The sequence below is a fragment of the Artemia sp. Qi Xiang Cuo genome, chromosome 15 (genome assembly GCF_049724085.1).
Source record: "Artemia sp. Qi Xiang Cuo chromosome 15, ASM4972408v1, whole genome shotgun sequence".
NCBI lineage: Eukaryota > Metazoa > Arthropoda > Branchiopoda > Anostraca > Artemiidae > Artemia > Artemia sp. Qi Xiang Cuo.
This window is the reverse complement of record NC_142808.1, coordinates 33,650,707-33,666,032: the sequence shown is the minus strand read 5'-3', so window position 1 is coordinate 33,666,032 and position 15,326 is coordinate 33,650,707. Positions and strand designations below refer to the sequence as shown.

At 36.9% G+C, this 15,326-nt stretch overlaps 1 protein-coding gene across 2 annotated transcripts in view; it reads right to left on the bottom strand.

Annotated features, from left to right (window-relative positions):
* LOC148943588 (integrin alpha-PS4-like) overlaps positions 1–15,326 on the bottom strand; it is a 338,717-nt gene that overhangs the window by 64,276 nt on the left and 259,115 nt on the right. For both annotated transcript variants that reach the window (XM_089101816.1, XM_089101817.1), the window contains one exon: positions 14,732–14,889. In XM_089101816.1, coding sequence (XP_088957942.1) covers positions 14,732–14,889 — 158 coding nt within the window. The remainder of the gene's footprint in view (positions 1–14,731; positions 14,890–15,326) is intronic.

The window sequence follows — 15,326 nt, the reverse complement described above, 5'->3', positions numbered from 1 at the left end:
GCCCTGTTACATCACGTGACACACCCTTGCCTTTAAAGGATCAGATAAGTGGAGCTGCCATCCTCTCAAGCCGTCACACCTATGCAATGCGGTCACGATACACCGCTTTGGACTCCAATGACGTCACACAACTTAGCCCGTTTCAAACGGACAGGTTTAATATGCTTGACGCAAATTTATGTAACCCTGTCACAGGAACCCATGGGGGAATCCCCGCTTGCAACGTAACGACAGCCCACAACTTAAGTAATGATTGCGCATCAATGTCACATAGTACCCATTCTGACAATTTATTTTTCGCCCGAAACGCTCAACACGTTTTTTTTATCTTTCTTTCTTTCATTAGCTCTTTTTTTATATAGTTCTTGACCCCGCCAGGACTCGAAAAGTCATTCCCTTCTAACCAATTTATGCTTTAACCGGGAGGACTAACAAGACATTCCTAATGTTCTGTATTAGAGAAATACTTTCAATAAATAACACAGTCCCCTTGACGTCACAGGTTTTCCATAGCAAGCACCGTTGTTTTTCCATGCACCTGCAACATTTGACACGAAGCAAGGGAATACTGATTTTCAGTGATAATCACTGTCATGGTATTTATAATGATAAAGGGAAATGTATCGTTTCTTTGTGTGGGATATTAGATTTCACACTATCGCGACTATACGCTCCCCCCCCCCCCTAGCATGCAATACCTAAGGAATAAGGTTGATATTAGATGCAAATTTAAGACATATTAAGAGCTTTTAAGGAAAATACCCGGTTTTATTAAGCTAAATTTATGAATATTTCACAATATCCTAACAATAGGCCCCCTACCCTCCACCTAGCATGCAATACCAGAGGAATAAGGTTGTTATTAGATGCAATTTTTAGGCATTATTGAGGTTTTAATAAAAATATCAATTTTTTTGAGTACCTGTTAGATTTTCAACTCCTCCATGGAAAGAATTCCTTAATGCCTCTACCTTAACTTTTGAGCTGCAGTTCACCCCACAATGACATTACTTGACCCCCGCCCCCCCACCCTCACAACACATCATCACCTTCAAGACGATTCTTTAAGACATTTCTTATACGTAAATCGGGTGAATCAAGTTTTTGCAAACCAAACTTATCATAATAACCTTCAAAACTCTCCTCGCCGCCATGGCATTGAACACGTCCCCCTCCGTCATCCACATGGCACCAGCCCTCAACCCCTAAGAAATTTTCAACCTTTTCGCTCCGAAAATAAGCTTCTAGAATCTAAATCACAAAGTGTTTTTTATTTGAAACCCGGGAACGCGATATTTCACTGCTAGGACGTGTTACTCCAATGCAATTCACGCCACAGGGTATTTAAAAAAACTTCTTGAACGAGCCTACTCCTTATTTCCACTGGTTTTATAAAAAAAGACGACTGGATGAGACCCAGTGACCCTCGTCATCATTATTTATGCATTTTTATAACGCTTGAATACCCCCATGGACATATTTTCTATTCCCTTTATTTTCCGACCATTCCCATCCTGTGCCTCACTATTACTGCCCCCTGGCACTCTCCCACCCCCCACTGACATCACGTCATCATTCCTAAGGCATTTTCAATTACTTCCAGTTAAAAGTTACACATTGTATCCATTGTTTCATGTTTTCGAAACCAAACCCTACGTAATATACCATCTCAATTCCCAACCTATACCACACTAATACTCCCCCCCAGGCACTCTCTGACAACCAAATCTTCATACCTAAGGCATTTCCAGATATTTTCTGGTGAAAAATCACACGTTAAATCCATTGGTTCATGTTTTCGCAACCCAACCCCCTGTAATGCACCATCTAAAATCCCATCCTGTGCCTCTCTATTACTGGTCCTCTGGCACTCTTTAACGACCCCATATACATTCCTATGACATTCTCCAGATATTTTCCTGTTAAAATCATACATTATATCCATTGGTTCATGTTTTCGCAACCCAACCCCAGGTAATACACCACCTTGATTCCCATCCTGTCCACACTATTACTGGTCCTCTGGTACTCTCTAGTACCCCCATCTTCGTTCCTAAGATATTTTCCAGATATTTTTCTGTTAAAAAATCATCCATTAAATCCATTGGTTCATTTTTTCGTAACCTATCCCCACGCAATACACCATCTCCATTCCCATCCTGTCCCACACTATTACTTGTCCTCTGGCACTCTCTAACACCCCCATCTTCATTCCAAAGACATTTTCCAGATAGCTTCCTGTTAAAATTCACACATTAAATCCATTTGTTCATAATTTAGCAACCCAACCCCACGTAATACACCATCTCAATTCCCATCATGTCCCACACTATTACTGGTCCTCTAGGCACTCTGTAACAACCCCATCTTCATTCCTAAGACATTTTCTAGGTATTTCCATATTCAAATTCACACATCAAATCCATTGGTTTATATATTTGCAACCCATCCCCACGTAATACACCATCTAAAATCCCATCCTGTGCCTCACTATTACTGGTCCTCTGGCACTCTTTAACGTCCCCATCTTCATTCCTAAGACATTTTCCAGACACTTTCCTTTTAAGAATCACACATTAAATCCATTGGTTCATGTTTTCTCAACCCAATCCCACGTAATACACCATCTCAGTTCCCATCTTGTCCCACACTATTACTGGTCTTCTGGCACTCCCTAACACCCCCATCTTCATTCCTAAGACATTTTCCAGATATTTTCTTGTTAAAAATGTTCATGTTTTCGCCACCCAGCCCCACGTAATAAACTATCTAAAATCCCATCCTGTGCCTCACTATTACTGTAGTTTCCAGATATTTTCGTGCTTACAATCACACATTAAATCCATTGTTTCATTTTTTCGCAACCCAGTCTTCCGTAATACACCATCTCATTTCCCAACCTGTACGAGACTATTACTGGTTTTCTGGCACTCTCTAAAACCCCCATATTCATTCCTAAGACAGTTTCAGAATATTTTCGTGTTAAAAATAACACATTAAATCCTTTGGTTCATGTTTTCTCAACCGAAGCCCAGGGGTCGGCCGCGACGAGGTGCGCGAAAAAAGTGACTTTAGTTACTTGAGGACACCAAAAAAGTGACAAAAAGTGACTACTCAGAAGCCGTCAGAGCATAGGCAGATCGATTACAAGGAGGCCAATTACTACCGTAAGATCATCACTAGTCTATGAGAGCCCGAGAAGTTACGGACAGAAAGGCTGAAATCCCTATTTTTTTTCTTCAACTGATTTTATTTACTTACAGAAAACGATAACTTCAATAAACGTACGACTTCGAATGTGGTACTAGGAACGAAAACTGAACTTCGGTAAAGAAAAAACTTCAGTTATTGAAAAACAAGCTTCCGCCACGACTAAGTATAAGCAATCACTGGATATTATGTCATCACTTCTTTGACTTTTTCGAAAGGCGATCAATTATTTCGAATTTTCTCTTCAGAACAAGTACTTCAACCGATTCAGCATCATCTGCCCCCTCCCTTTCTACGGAGCGAACTTTTAGTGCTGCTTCCAGCATACTATGAGCAAGATCAATGTCCAGGAAGTCCTTCTCTTCCAAAGCTTTCTTCAACCGTTCCCCTGCCGCTCTCAGAAGGGTGTCACCTATTTCCTTCTTCTGCTTAACCATCTCTTTTTTCGTACAATGTCTGACTCTAGGTCCGTTATTTTCTGCTTCTTCCGCGCCATCTCCTGGATTTCTTATTCAGCATCTTTCTTCTCAACTTCAAGCTTCTCTCTCTCTCTGATTCTTCCTGTCTTCGCTCAATAAGGTATAGTTCATAGTTGGCTCTAGCTGATCTAGGCAGACAAAGCAGCTTCTTTGTGATCAGCACACGCTCTGGTCTGTTCTCATAGTCGCGGAGCGCATCCGTAACAAAAGCCTTAGGATTCAATGTCTGCTCTTCTGTACAAGCTTGAAGGCTAGTCATCAGCAGAGCTGACCGAGAAAATCCTCTCTCTACGTCTACAATTCCATGACCGAGCGACAGAGCCCTGACCATGACCGAGCGACAGGCCTGATATTTGGTTTCACCAGATGGTGTCTTCAGTTCCAGGATCTTTTGCCAATAGCTATCGATTCGAGTACTCTCCGTGGGTGGCGGCACGGGATCTGACTGTAATAACAATTCTTCTCCCTGGACTTGCTCGATGTCCGTTTCAAATGGAAGTTCTCTAGCGATGTAGAGGATATCACTGCAACGCGCTCTTTGGAAATCTGGACTGGGAATGCTTAGGCAGGCAAGGCTTTGGAAAAACTCGTTGTTCACAGGGTATTTTGTCAGCAGGTACTGTACAGCAGCTTTGATATACTTTGATTTTCCTGATTCTCAGGAAAAAAATTCCTGTCTTTCAGAATAACTTTCGAAGAATCCAGGGCAGCCAGGACCCTTTCATTACACAAGGATCGCTGTAGGTTAACATCTGCAGTACTATATAAGCCTTCAAAACCACCGAGGATCCGGAGATTGACATCATCAGCCGGCACGATCTGCCCCAAAAGAACTGTGCATAACCGTTTCAGCTCAAAGTGTACGACATGAATTAACGGCTCCTGTCGTTGAAATACACCAGTAAAAGCGGTGAAAGTTGCTGCAGAGCTTACAATGAACTCAATTTCGGCTTTCGTTGTTTGCTTTTTTAGCCAACTTACAATTTTCAAATATTTTGCATTTGACATCAGGTACTTCAGATTATTTTTCTTTGGCACAAATTCTAGGAAATATTCTATCAATGCAGGGCACTGTTCGATCAAGCGGCTTACTGCTTCCCCTATTGTGAGCCATCTCGTGGGGACGTGCTTCACAAACTTATGCTGAGGAACTATAACTTTCCGTTGGCACTGGCTGAAATCGTCAGAACAAGCTAGCCATTCGCTGAAAAGCGGTAAACAGCCATGATCATATCAGAGCACTCCTCCCCGAGTTCGTGTAGCCCTTTAAGCAATGCATTATGCCTTGCATGAATGTTGCAGGTTCTGATATTCAATAGGCCTTTTGAACTGACCATACTTTCTTATTGACAGCTGAGCCATCACTTGCAAGCATCAGTAATCTCTCAAGTGAAAGTCTGTCGTCTTCAATACTCTGCAGGATTTTCTTACTCGGATCTTCACTGGTTGCATGTCCCATATAATATGTCTGAAGATGCCGAGTAACCACTGTTTCCGCTCTTTTGACCAGTAGTGAACTCTTATTTGGAGCTCTTTACCCTACCATGGTTCGTTGTTTCATCAAATTCTAGCACAAAATCAGATTTCTGGATATCTTTGACTAGAATTTCTCGAAAGTACGGATAAATAGCCTCCGTCAACTAGTATGTCATTTTTTTTAGCATTTAACGAAAATCCTTCTGGTACAGCATCAGGGAACATTGTTCGGAGCACCTCGGCAATACGATCACACGAGGCTGCAGCAAAAGAACTAGCAATAGTCCTTAAAACTCAAACTATCTCCACCCTTGACGCTGCATCTCTCTTGCAGAGCATTTCTAGATTCTTTTGTGGCACGCTATCGCCACTCTGTGAGTTTGGGTGGTTTCCGGTTGGAGCTGATGCAGGGAGTCTCAACTGACGCTGGTTTAACATGACAGAAGCATTCTTTTTGTGATCTTGTGCGGCTGTATGTTGAAGAAAAGCATGGAACCCTTTCTGGCAGCTGAGTGTCTTTTTACAAACTTTCTAATAGAACGAGCTGTCATTGTCACTCCCTTTTGTGCACCACTCTTTCACTTTATGCCCAGCGCCGTCTTCCTTACTGAGCCAGCTCTTTAGAAATTTTGTCCTGCCCATTATTTACAGCGACCTGAAATAGGAATGAGTTTTAAGGACGGAATTGGAAAACACATAAAAGCTAATACAAATACAAACTGACAAAATCAATAAAAACACGAATTTAATCTTACATTTTGACATTCTCAGACCTGTGGGCATGCATGCCTTTTGCAGGAAATGGTCTAAAATCAAAGAAACTGGGTAACACTGAAAACATAAAGAAGGAATCTCGGCCTAACTGTCCGTTTGCTCAGCAATCAGGCAAGAATGGATGCTAAGTGAACCAACGGCCTGAAAAAAAACCACAGGCAGTTACGGTACGGTAGAACTAAATCAATCAAACATCTTATTTGCAAGACCCTAGATTTTAACACACACACACACACTAACCAAGTTTATCACAGCCATAGACATTGTGCGTCTTGAAATACAGTCCAAACTATTAAAAAAAGACTTACCTTTATCATGAATTATGCCACAGTCGACAGTCAACTATAACCACAGTATATAAATTATAGGCAGTATTATCTTTCCCTATATCACCCATTCTAAAAACCCGGACCGTGTTGTGAGTTCTCCAGAGAACATATAAACATAAGCGACAGTAAATCTTTTCACGGGTAGGAAAGTCAGATTTCTCTTGAACGTGAAACTTGGCTTCAACGTTGCAACACTAAATTTTGCATAAACTAATTTTAAATTAATGTATTCCAATGCATATATGAAAATCGGTAATTAGTAGTGCAATGTTATTATTAGATGTTTTTAGGAATTAAAAGTAGGTTTCGAAGTCTCAGGTTGGTTTCAAAGGCATTTTGAGAAAGTTTCTGCCAAAATACGTGTTCCAGAGTAATTGGACCGCTGATGGCAGATCAAATGAGAGGAGCCGTTTGTACGCGCTAATGCAAGAATAAGTGGGAGGAGCTGTTTGTTCGCACCGAGAATGAAGAGCCAAAAATTATCTGCGGTAAACTTACTGCTAGATCTTTATACTGTAACTATAACATACTGTTTCACCAAAACAAATAGGTCCGAAAAGTTGAAGAAGTGACTTTAGTGACAAAATCACAGAAATACTGACAAAAAGTGACAGGTCCCAAAAAAAGTGACAAAAGTGACAAAAAGTGACTGCGACCGATCCCTGGAAGCCAATCATGATGCCCCTAAAATAACTCCACACCATCACAGATTTACGCGCCTGCCTCATCCCTCATCCCCGTGGCACCATCCACCCCCTCCCCCAGGACATTTTCAACCGTTTCATTCCGAAAATAAACTCATGAATCTAATTAAACAGTATATTTTTGAACAGAGAGAAATCACCTGTTCCTTGCTAGCGTGTGATACCCCAACAAATTTGCGCCACAGAACCACACTATCACCGCTCTGTGACCCCCTCTGCCATCATCCCCATCCAAAACACTTTTCAGACGTTTCATGTTAAAGGTTTTATTTCAACCCATTCATTTGAGTTTTCGCAAGCAATTCACGCCATAGTACCACACTATAATTACTTTCTAGCACCCCTACGACAGCAGTTATCATCAGTGTAAGCGTCTTCTAACATTTGAAACATACAAACACACACACAAGCACACACACAAACACAAACACACACAAACACAAAAACACACAATCACACACACACACTAAAAAACACACACACACACAAGCACACACACACAAACATATACACACAAAAACACACACTCAAAAACACACATAAACACACACCATCATACACACACACACACACACACACACACACAAACAAACGCACAAAAACACACACACACACATACACACACATACAAACACACGCACACCGCGGACACAATAACACACCCACACACAAACACACACACATACACAAACACATACACACAAAGCAGCAATTTTTCCGTCAAAGATAAAAAAATTCTTTTAGAAATAACATTTTTTTATATGATAACAAGTTTTCTGTCAGAAATAGCAAGTTTTCCTAAATACTAACGAATTTTCTCTTCAAAGTAACAGGTTTTTTCTTAATAGTAAAAAATGCTTTCTAATAGCAGAAAGTTTTCTGTCAAAGATATAAAATTTCTCATAGACGTAACAGGTTTTTCTTAATAGTAAGAAATTTTTTCTAATAGCAGCAAGTTCATCGTCAAAGTTAACAGACTTCTCTTACAAGTTTTTTTTTCAACAATAAAAAAATTTTCTAATAGCACTAAGTTTTCCATCAAAGACAACAGATTTCTCTTAGAAGTAACAATTTTTATGTAAGTGATAGCAAGTTTTCTGTCAAATATACCAAATTTTTCATAGAAGCAACAATCTTTCGTTCTTGATAACAAGTTTTCTGTCAGAAGTAGCAAGTTTTCCTTAATACTAACAAATTTTCTCATCGAAGTAACAACTTCTTCCTTAATACTAACAAACTTTACTTAACACTATCAAATTTCTCTTAGAAATAACAGGTTTTTTTTAACAATAACACTTTTTTTCTAATTGCACTAAGTTTTCCATAAAAGAAACAAATTTCTCTTAGAAGTAACAATTTTTATGTCTAATAAAAAGTTATCTGTTAGAAGTAGCAAGTTTTCTGTCAAATATACCAAATTTTTCTTAACTGTAACAATTTTTCGTTCGTGATAACAAATTTTCTGTCAGAAGTAGCAAGTTCTCCTTAACACTAACAAATATTCTCTTCGAAGTAACAACCTTTTCCATAATACTAAAAAGTTTTACTTAACATTATGAAATTTTTGTTAGAAGTAACAATTTGTATTCGTTTATGATAACAGGTTTTCTGTCATAAGTAATAAGTTTTCATTAAAACTAACACATTTTCTCATCTAAGTAACAACTTTTTCTTCAATACTAACAAACTTTACTTAATACTATCAAATTTCTCATTGAAGTAAAAGGTTTTTTTGTGAACAACAATAATTTTTTCTAATAGGACTAAGTTTTCCATCAAAGATAACAAATTTCTCTTAGAAGTAACAATTTTTATGTCTATTAAGTAAAACTTTGTTAGTATTAAGGAAAAGGTTGTTACTTAGGACAGAAAATTTGTTAGTATTAAGGAAAACTTGCTACTTCTGACAGAAAACTTGTTATCAAGAACGAAAGATTGTTGCTTCTATGAAAAATTTGGTATATTTGACAGAAAATTTGCTACTTCTAACAGAAAACTTGTTATCACTTACATAAAAAGTGTTACTTCTAAGAGAAATCTGTTGTCTTTGATGGAAAACTTAGTGCTATTAGAAAATTCTTTTTATTGTTGAAAAAAAACCTGTTACTTCTAACAGAATTTTGATTGTGTTAAATAAAGTTTGTTAGTATTAAGGAAAAAGTTGGAGTTACGTTTTCAGCTAAAATCCCTCTTCCGTCAAGATCGAGAATATATGTGCATAAGCCCCACATTTTATCAAATATAAATGCCCAGGTTATGATGGGAGTAGAAGAATGAAGTTCAGGTACGATCAAAGCTGCTAACGCTATCACTTCCAAGCAAATCAGGTTACATCTCCCTATAAGGTCCAAACAAATCAGGCCGTAGAAGTCTGCAATTTTCAAGCAAACCAGCTATACAAAATTTTCAGTCCCAAGTAAATTTCTTTTTTTGGCGTTTTCTTTTTAGGGGTTACACATATGCATTAAATCCACCTGTGTTCAAGCAGGTGTAATAAAGCAGCTGCCAGGTACAATGAAACACCTGGAATCAAAATTTATTTTGTGATGTAAAATTATTCCTTAAATTTAACACATGAGTTCAAGTTTGAACTTGTTTAGAATATAAGGTTTTATTGTACTGTATAAAAATCTCGTACAGAGGCCGCGCCCTCTTCAGTATCTTTTGTTTTCTAACATGTATTTTCACTTTCATTTTGTCTATATTTGATTATGGATCTTGCGAGTGGAAGGGGGGTTACCAGGTTGTGTATATTTAATCAGAAAAATTACGACGGTTAGAAAAAATAAGCGTAGATCTTTGAAATGTTTGTGCGGGCTTGGCGGCAATCCCCCTCTTTGAAACACTAAGTTTTTAGGCAGTTCTTGCTAGATTTTATTTCCTTGTTGATCCACCCTGAAAATATTCCTGCTTATATATCTGTTTCCAGTGCCTGGACTAAACAAGATGTGTCAATATTGGTAAAAAGTACATGTATGCATAAGATACGCATGATTTTGATGTTAAAAAACTACTATTTAAAGCAACATCAACGAGTAAACAAAGGAGAGAAGTTGGGTTATAAGTAAACGATGTTCTTAGATCCTTTTATGCCTTTTTTGGTTCCATTAGTGGGAAACCAGTCATTTTCTACATTCCCCCACTTTAAAAGAGTTTTGAAACCACGCGAATATCTTTTATGTACTACCATGTATTTTTAAATTTTTTTCATGAAACCAGTGATAGCCGACCTTGCCTCTTTCCCATGAATGGCTAAAAGCCGTTTTTATTTTTTTTCTAAGCTCATTTTTTAGACTCTATTTTTAAATAATAATTACACTTGAAAATCATAATTTTTTCATATTTATCCTTTCCTTTCTCTATTCAAAAAAATCATAGTTAACCCACACGCTGGAAAAAAACATTGATACCTGCTCCTTTTTAGTCAAAGACAGTCATGTTTTAATTATCCTTTAATTTTTCAGGGCAAATCTGCATAATATATTTTATCCCAAAAAAATCTCTTCATCCAACTTTTTCATGTAATGTGAATTTCTTCTTTTGTTTATTTTTCTTTTGAAGTGATTTTCATTTAATTATAATTAATGCTACCAGAAGTCTGATATATTTAAAAAGAAACTCCTTCCTCTCAATATTTGTAGGCATGAATACACAATGAGTAGGAGGTAATAGGCTTGAGAATATCTGTGCAGTGTTTCGATTCTTGTTTAAAGAAGAGGATTGCCAAGTGCTGATGATCATGTTGGGACCAAGATGAGCCCAGGATTGCACAAAGCCTTCCATTTATACTAGAGTCCCAGGGACTGCTTACTGTCCAGTTCTACGTCATCTTAAGCACTTCGGTGTAGACTTGAGAAGATATGTGATCTTCGTCCACCACTGTTATCTGGGAGAATTTTTTTTAGGCCAAAATAATTCCAACAATTTAAAGAACATAATAATTGGAACTTGAAATGTTACGACGTTAAAAAATAACTATCCTATCGACTTTTTGACTGAGGAATTCGGACGATTAGAACTTGACTTATTAAGAGTTTAAGAAACTCATATCCCAGGGGTAGGAAGCATGAAATTAGGTGATGTAGTATTTGTTTACTCAGGCAAGAAGGATAGGGTAAAAAGACAGGGAGTAGAGCTCATGATAAATAAGGAAGCTGCTAAGTCTTGTTTAGGCTGGGAATGTATTAATAATAGAATACTAATTACTCATTATATGACTAAAGAGTTCAGGGTATCAGTTATAGTAGTATTTGCTTCTGTAAAACCGACTAACGGAGATACTAATGAATCAAATGAATTTTACTTACAGTCACAGGAGCAAATAGACAGGGTCCTAGGTAGAAATATGATGTTTTTTCTAGGAGATTTTACCACCCAGGTCGGTAGAAATAGAGGTTTAATGGTATCCTAGCCTAGGTAAATTTGGTGAAGGAAAAGAAAATAGTAATAGATACAGACTTTTGCAATTTTGTAGGTATAAAAATCTAGTTATAACCAATACGGTGTTTGGTCATAAAATGGCTCATAAGTTAACAAGGTATTCACGTGATGGTAAGACAGCAAACTTTATTGATTATGTTACAGTAAACGGAAGACTGGCAGGATCAATACAAGATATTAGGCTATATAGTGGTGCTGTTATTGATGTTAAAAGTAAAGACCCCCATCTTTTAGTGTCTAGGGTTAATTTAAAGCTGAAATTTCGGAAGGGTAACTACCTTCCGGTGTGGTGAAGCTGACTAATTAAGTCAAAACCGGATGTTACTAAAAACAATAAGACGAAAAATACAAAGTTTAGAAATACCACTTTTTATTAAGATAAAAGAGCACATCCTGGTATGTGTAGACTTTAAAGAAAATTGAGAAATCACCATTTCCTAGCTATTTGCGTCAGTGGGCCCGATAATAGGTGGTTGATGCTTGGTATAAAACATACATTTTATGGGAACGGGGAGCCTGATATCCATTTTATGTCGGACTGAACTCTGGTCCGTTTATCTTGGTCCGTTTATCAAAAATCGTAAGTGTTTTAAATGTTGTGTAACTTGTATTACAGTATTATTGTATTTGTTTATTTTATGCGACAATTAGTCCCAGCGGCCTCTTTACAGCCAGACTCTGTACCATTGTTTGTTAGATGAATAAAAGTATTGTTTTATAGCTAACCTCTCTACAATCCTATTTTACTCCCTCGAATAATCTCAGCTGTTATGCCAAATTAGTCAGGTCACAGCGTAATGCACGATACCAAAGCTTATTTACCTCAGGACCATAACTATCTCCCTATAAAGGGAGTAATAAGGTATCAACTACAACTTCACTTTACAACCATAGAATCACTTTACCACAGCTGGTGGCAGTTGGAAAAACTGCGTCGAGAAGACTATATAAGGTTGCAAATTAAAAAAAATGGCTTTGTCTAAAGGGGAAGACAAATTGACTTAATTTTTAGTTGCGCTCAAATTAGCAAAACTTCGAGCAGCTTTGCCCGAATTTTGCCTATTACAAATAGATTTGTGTCCCCTCAAAGATTTGTATACAGTAGAAAAAATAGAAAAAAAGGCTCAAACAAGAATTTGTAAATGAAAAAAACTAATATCTGGTATTTAGCAAGTAGAAGTAAGTTTATTAATAGTAGTTTTATTAGTGTTAGTAATAAATAAAATGCAGTAGTGCCATATATCACTAAATAATAAAGTATTTGTACCATAAATTAAAAGAATGAAATAGAAGATAATTCGTAAAGAAAAATTGAACTGGACAGTAGAAACACTGGTAGAAACAGGAGAATTTTAGGCATAACTGTAGCAAATAGGGTCCTAACTCAGCCTTACTACAGGTACAGGCTACAGACTTATCGTTTAAGGATAACACTGCTACAATTGAGCAAAGGGAACACAAAAATTGTGGTCCGAACAATTGTAGGTTAGAAGCTGCCATTTTCGAGGTTTTAGGACTAGAGGCACTTCGAAAATATGGCATTTTACGACGTAATAAGAAATAGAATTACCTTTGTTAAAGCTAACCCGAATACTAGGTTAGTTTTGTAGCTTCACGAGCAAAGGGAAGGCAAAGATATAAAAATTTATAATTAAAGTACTTTAGGAAAGGGATGAGAGAAAAATAGAAAAGTAACCTTATAAGTAAGAAACAAATTTGGAAGCTTAGTAGAAGTCGCTGAAGGAAGTGAAAAAAAGTAGTGTTACCCAGCTGAGATGGGGAGTCTCCACAAGGCAAGAAATTCGGTAAGAGAAACCGATAATGACAGAAAATGGAGGCACGGGATAGGTCGTAAAAGGGCCTCCTTTTCCTACATAGAGGATCTTTATCTGAATAATGATTTTAAAGAAAAAATTCAAATTCTGAATTAGCCGTACGAAATGCGTTAGAAGAAAGTTCAAGTTTGAATTTTCAACCATGGCTGATTTCGAGCAATGTACATGTAAAGCAAGTCAGTGTATGAAAACTGTTATGCTTGTTTACATAGAATATAAGCCCACATTAGGACGAACAGATAAGGAAATGTATCCTTTTTGGATAGCTAATATTGATAATTCTGGTCCGCTGTTACGGCTACTCAATGACGAGTCCCCCTAGAGTCTAGTCTAATTATAAATCAGTGCAAATAAATATGCATAAAAGACAAGGTAGATCTACTTATGTAGGGAGTCACGAACTATAAATTAATCAGTATCTGCTACCAAAAATGAAGAGAAATTAAAGTTATAAGCCATTTAATAGAGAATACATTAAGTTAAAATTAATAGCCCCTCAAAAAACATATAGCCTACAAGCGAAAAGAAAATGTTTCCAGAATCAGACCGCATGAAGTCACAATTTGATACAGTAATTAATGTTAAGACTCCTTACTTTATACGGGTTAAGGTAAACTTAATAAATATTATATATTTAGAATCAGCATTAAAAGGCAATTCTTTTGATATGTGTATTGAATACAAATAATATTAATAGGAAATGCAGCTAGAGTCTAAATTAATTTCGCAATATGTGTACAAGCTGGCTTTAATCTTATTATAAATAGTTATAGAATAATCTACTAAATTTTTTATTAAAAGGGAAAAGGAAAAAAAATTAAAGATAATAATTAAGTGCTATAAAGATTAAAGCGAAACTTAGAATCAGCTTAGAAAGCAAAAAGGTTCTAGGTAAAAGAAATCAAAGGCGATATAAAAATAAGTTATTACCTAAAACTTACGCTTCAGATAAAAGCCAACAACAAAACCCATTAAAAATAGCCAAAAATAAACCCCATTGTTACAAGCAAACCATGGTAGTTCAAGGTAACAACTTTAACTCTAGCGATTTATTGGGCCTAGGCAAACGAACTAGCACAAGATACCCATAGTTTAAATAATTAGTTGTCACCTGTGCCAACCCAAACACTCGAACCCCAAACCTGTTGACACGCTAACACAAACTATACACATTCAATTTTTTTGAAAATAAAATAGAATATTATGCGACAAAAAAAAACTTGCAGTAATGAACAGAAGCCTACTTCCCTTGGTTTCAAAGTGAGTTATCAGGAGTATTTCCGTTGTAAGAAGATCAGCACTGTTTTAAAGCTAGAAGACGTCACGGTTACATACTTGTGAAGGAAAACCAAAACACACAATGCTGCACATTCCTCACTCATTCATCCTCCTCCCAAAAGTGATTGAAGTCTTAGTTGCAAAATTTTATGAGGAGGATATTGAGCATACAATCCACTGAATTTAAAGCAACAAAGTAAACTTACCCAATCACGTTAAATCTGGAGCGAGACTCAAGGGCACAGGTTACAGATACTTTGTTATTGTCCTTAAGTGTGTCAATGCTCTGCGACATGACTTCTGCGTCCATTTCAAATTGAGACGAATAGGTATTCCTGATATCAAAATACACAATTATTTCTTCCTGAAAAGAAATCATATGACCAAAAACCTGTGATACTGTTAGTTTTTCAGTAGGTTGTTTGATTTTACTGTTTGATTAGATACAGATGATAGTGAGAGAAACCTTAAATAAACAGACATTACGTAACAATATCAATATCAAAGAAATCGTAATGAAAATTACACCATCAAATTTAGAATATAAGGGAAACCAATTGCAGAGTTTTCACACACTTATCTATAAAATTATGGACTTTCATGCTTATTTCGAGAGCCAAAATCCCAGAGGCAAGTGTATTAGGTTGTTATTTTTTTTTTTTTATTCAAACTGGTTTATTACACCAAACCAATTGTCTTAGAAAGTTGGGAAAAGGCTCATTGAAAATGAAACAAAAAGTTATAGTTTCCTTTCTGAGCAGCACAAAAGCGTTTGCCAAAGCGTAGATGCATTTCCTACCA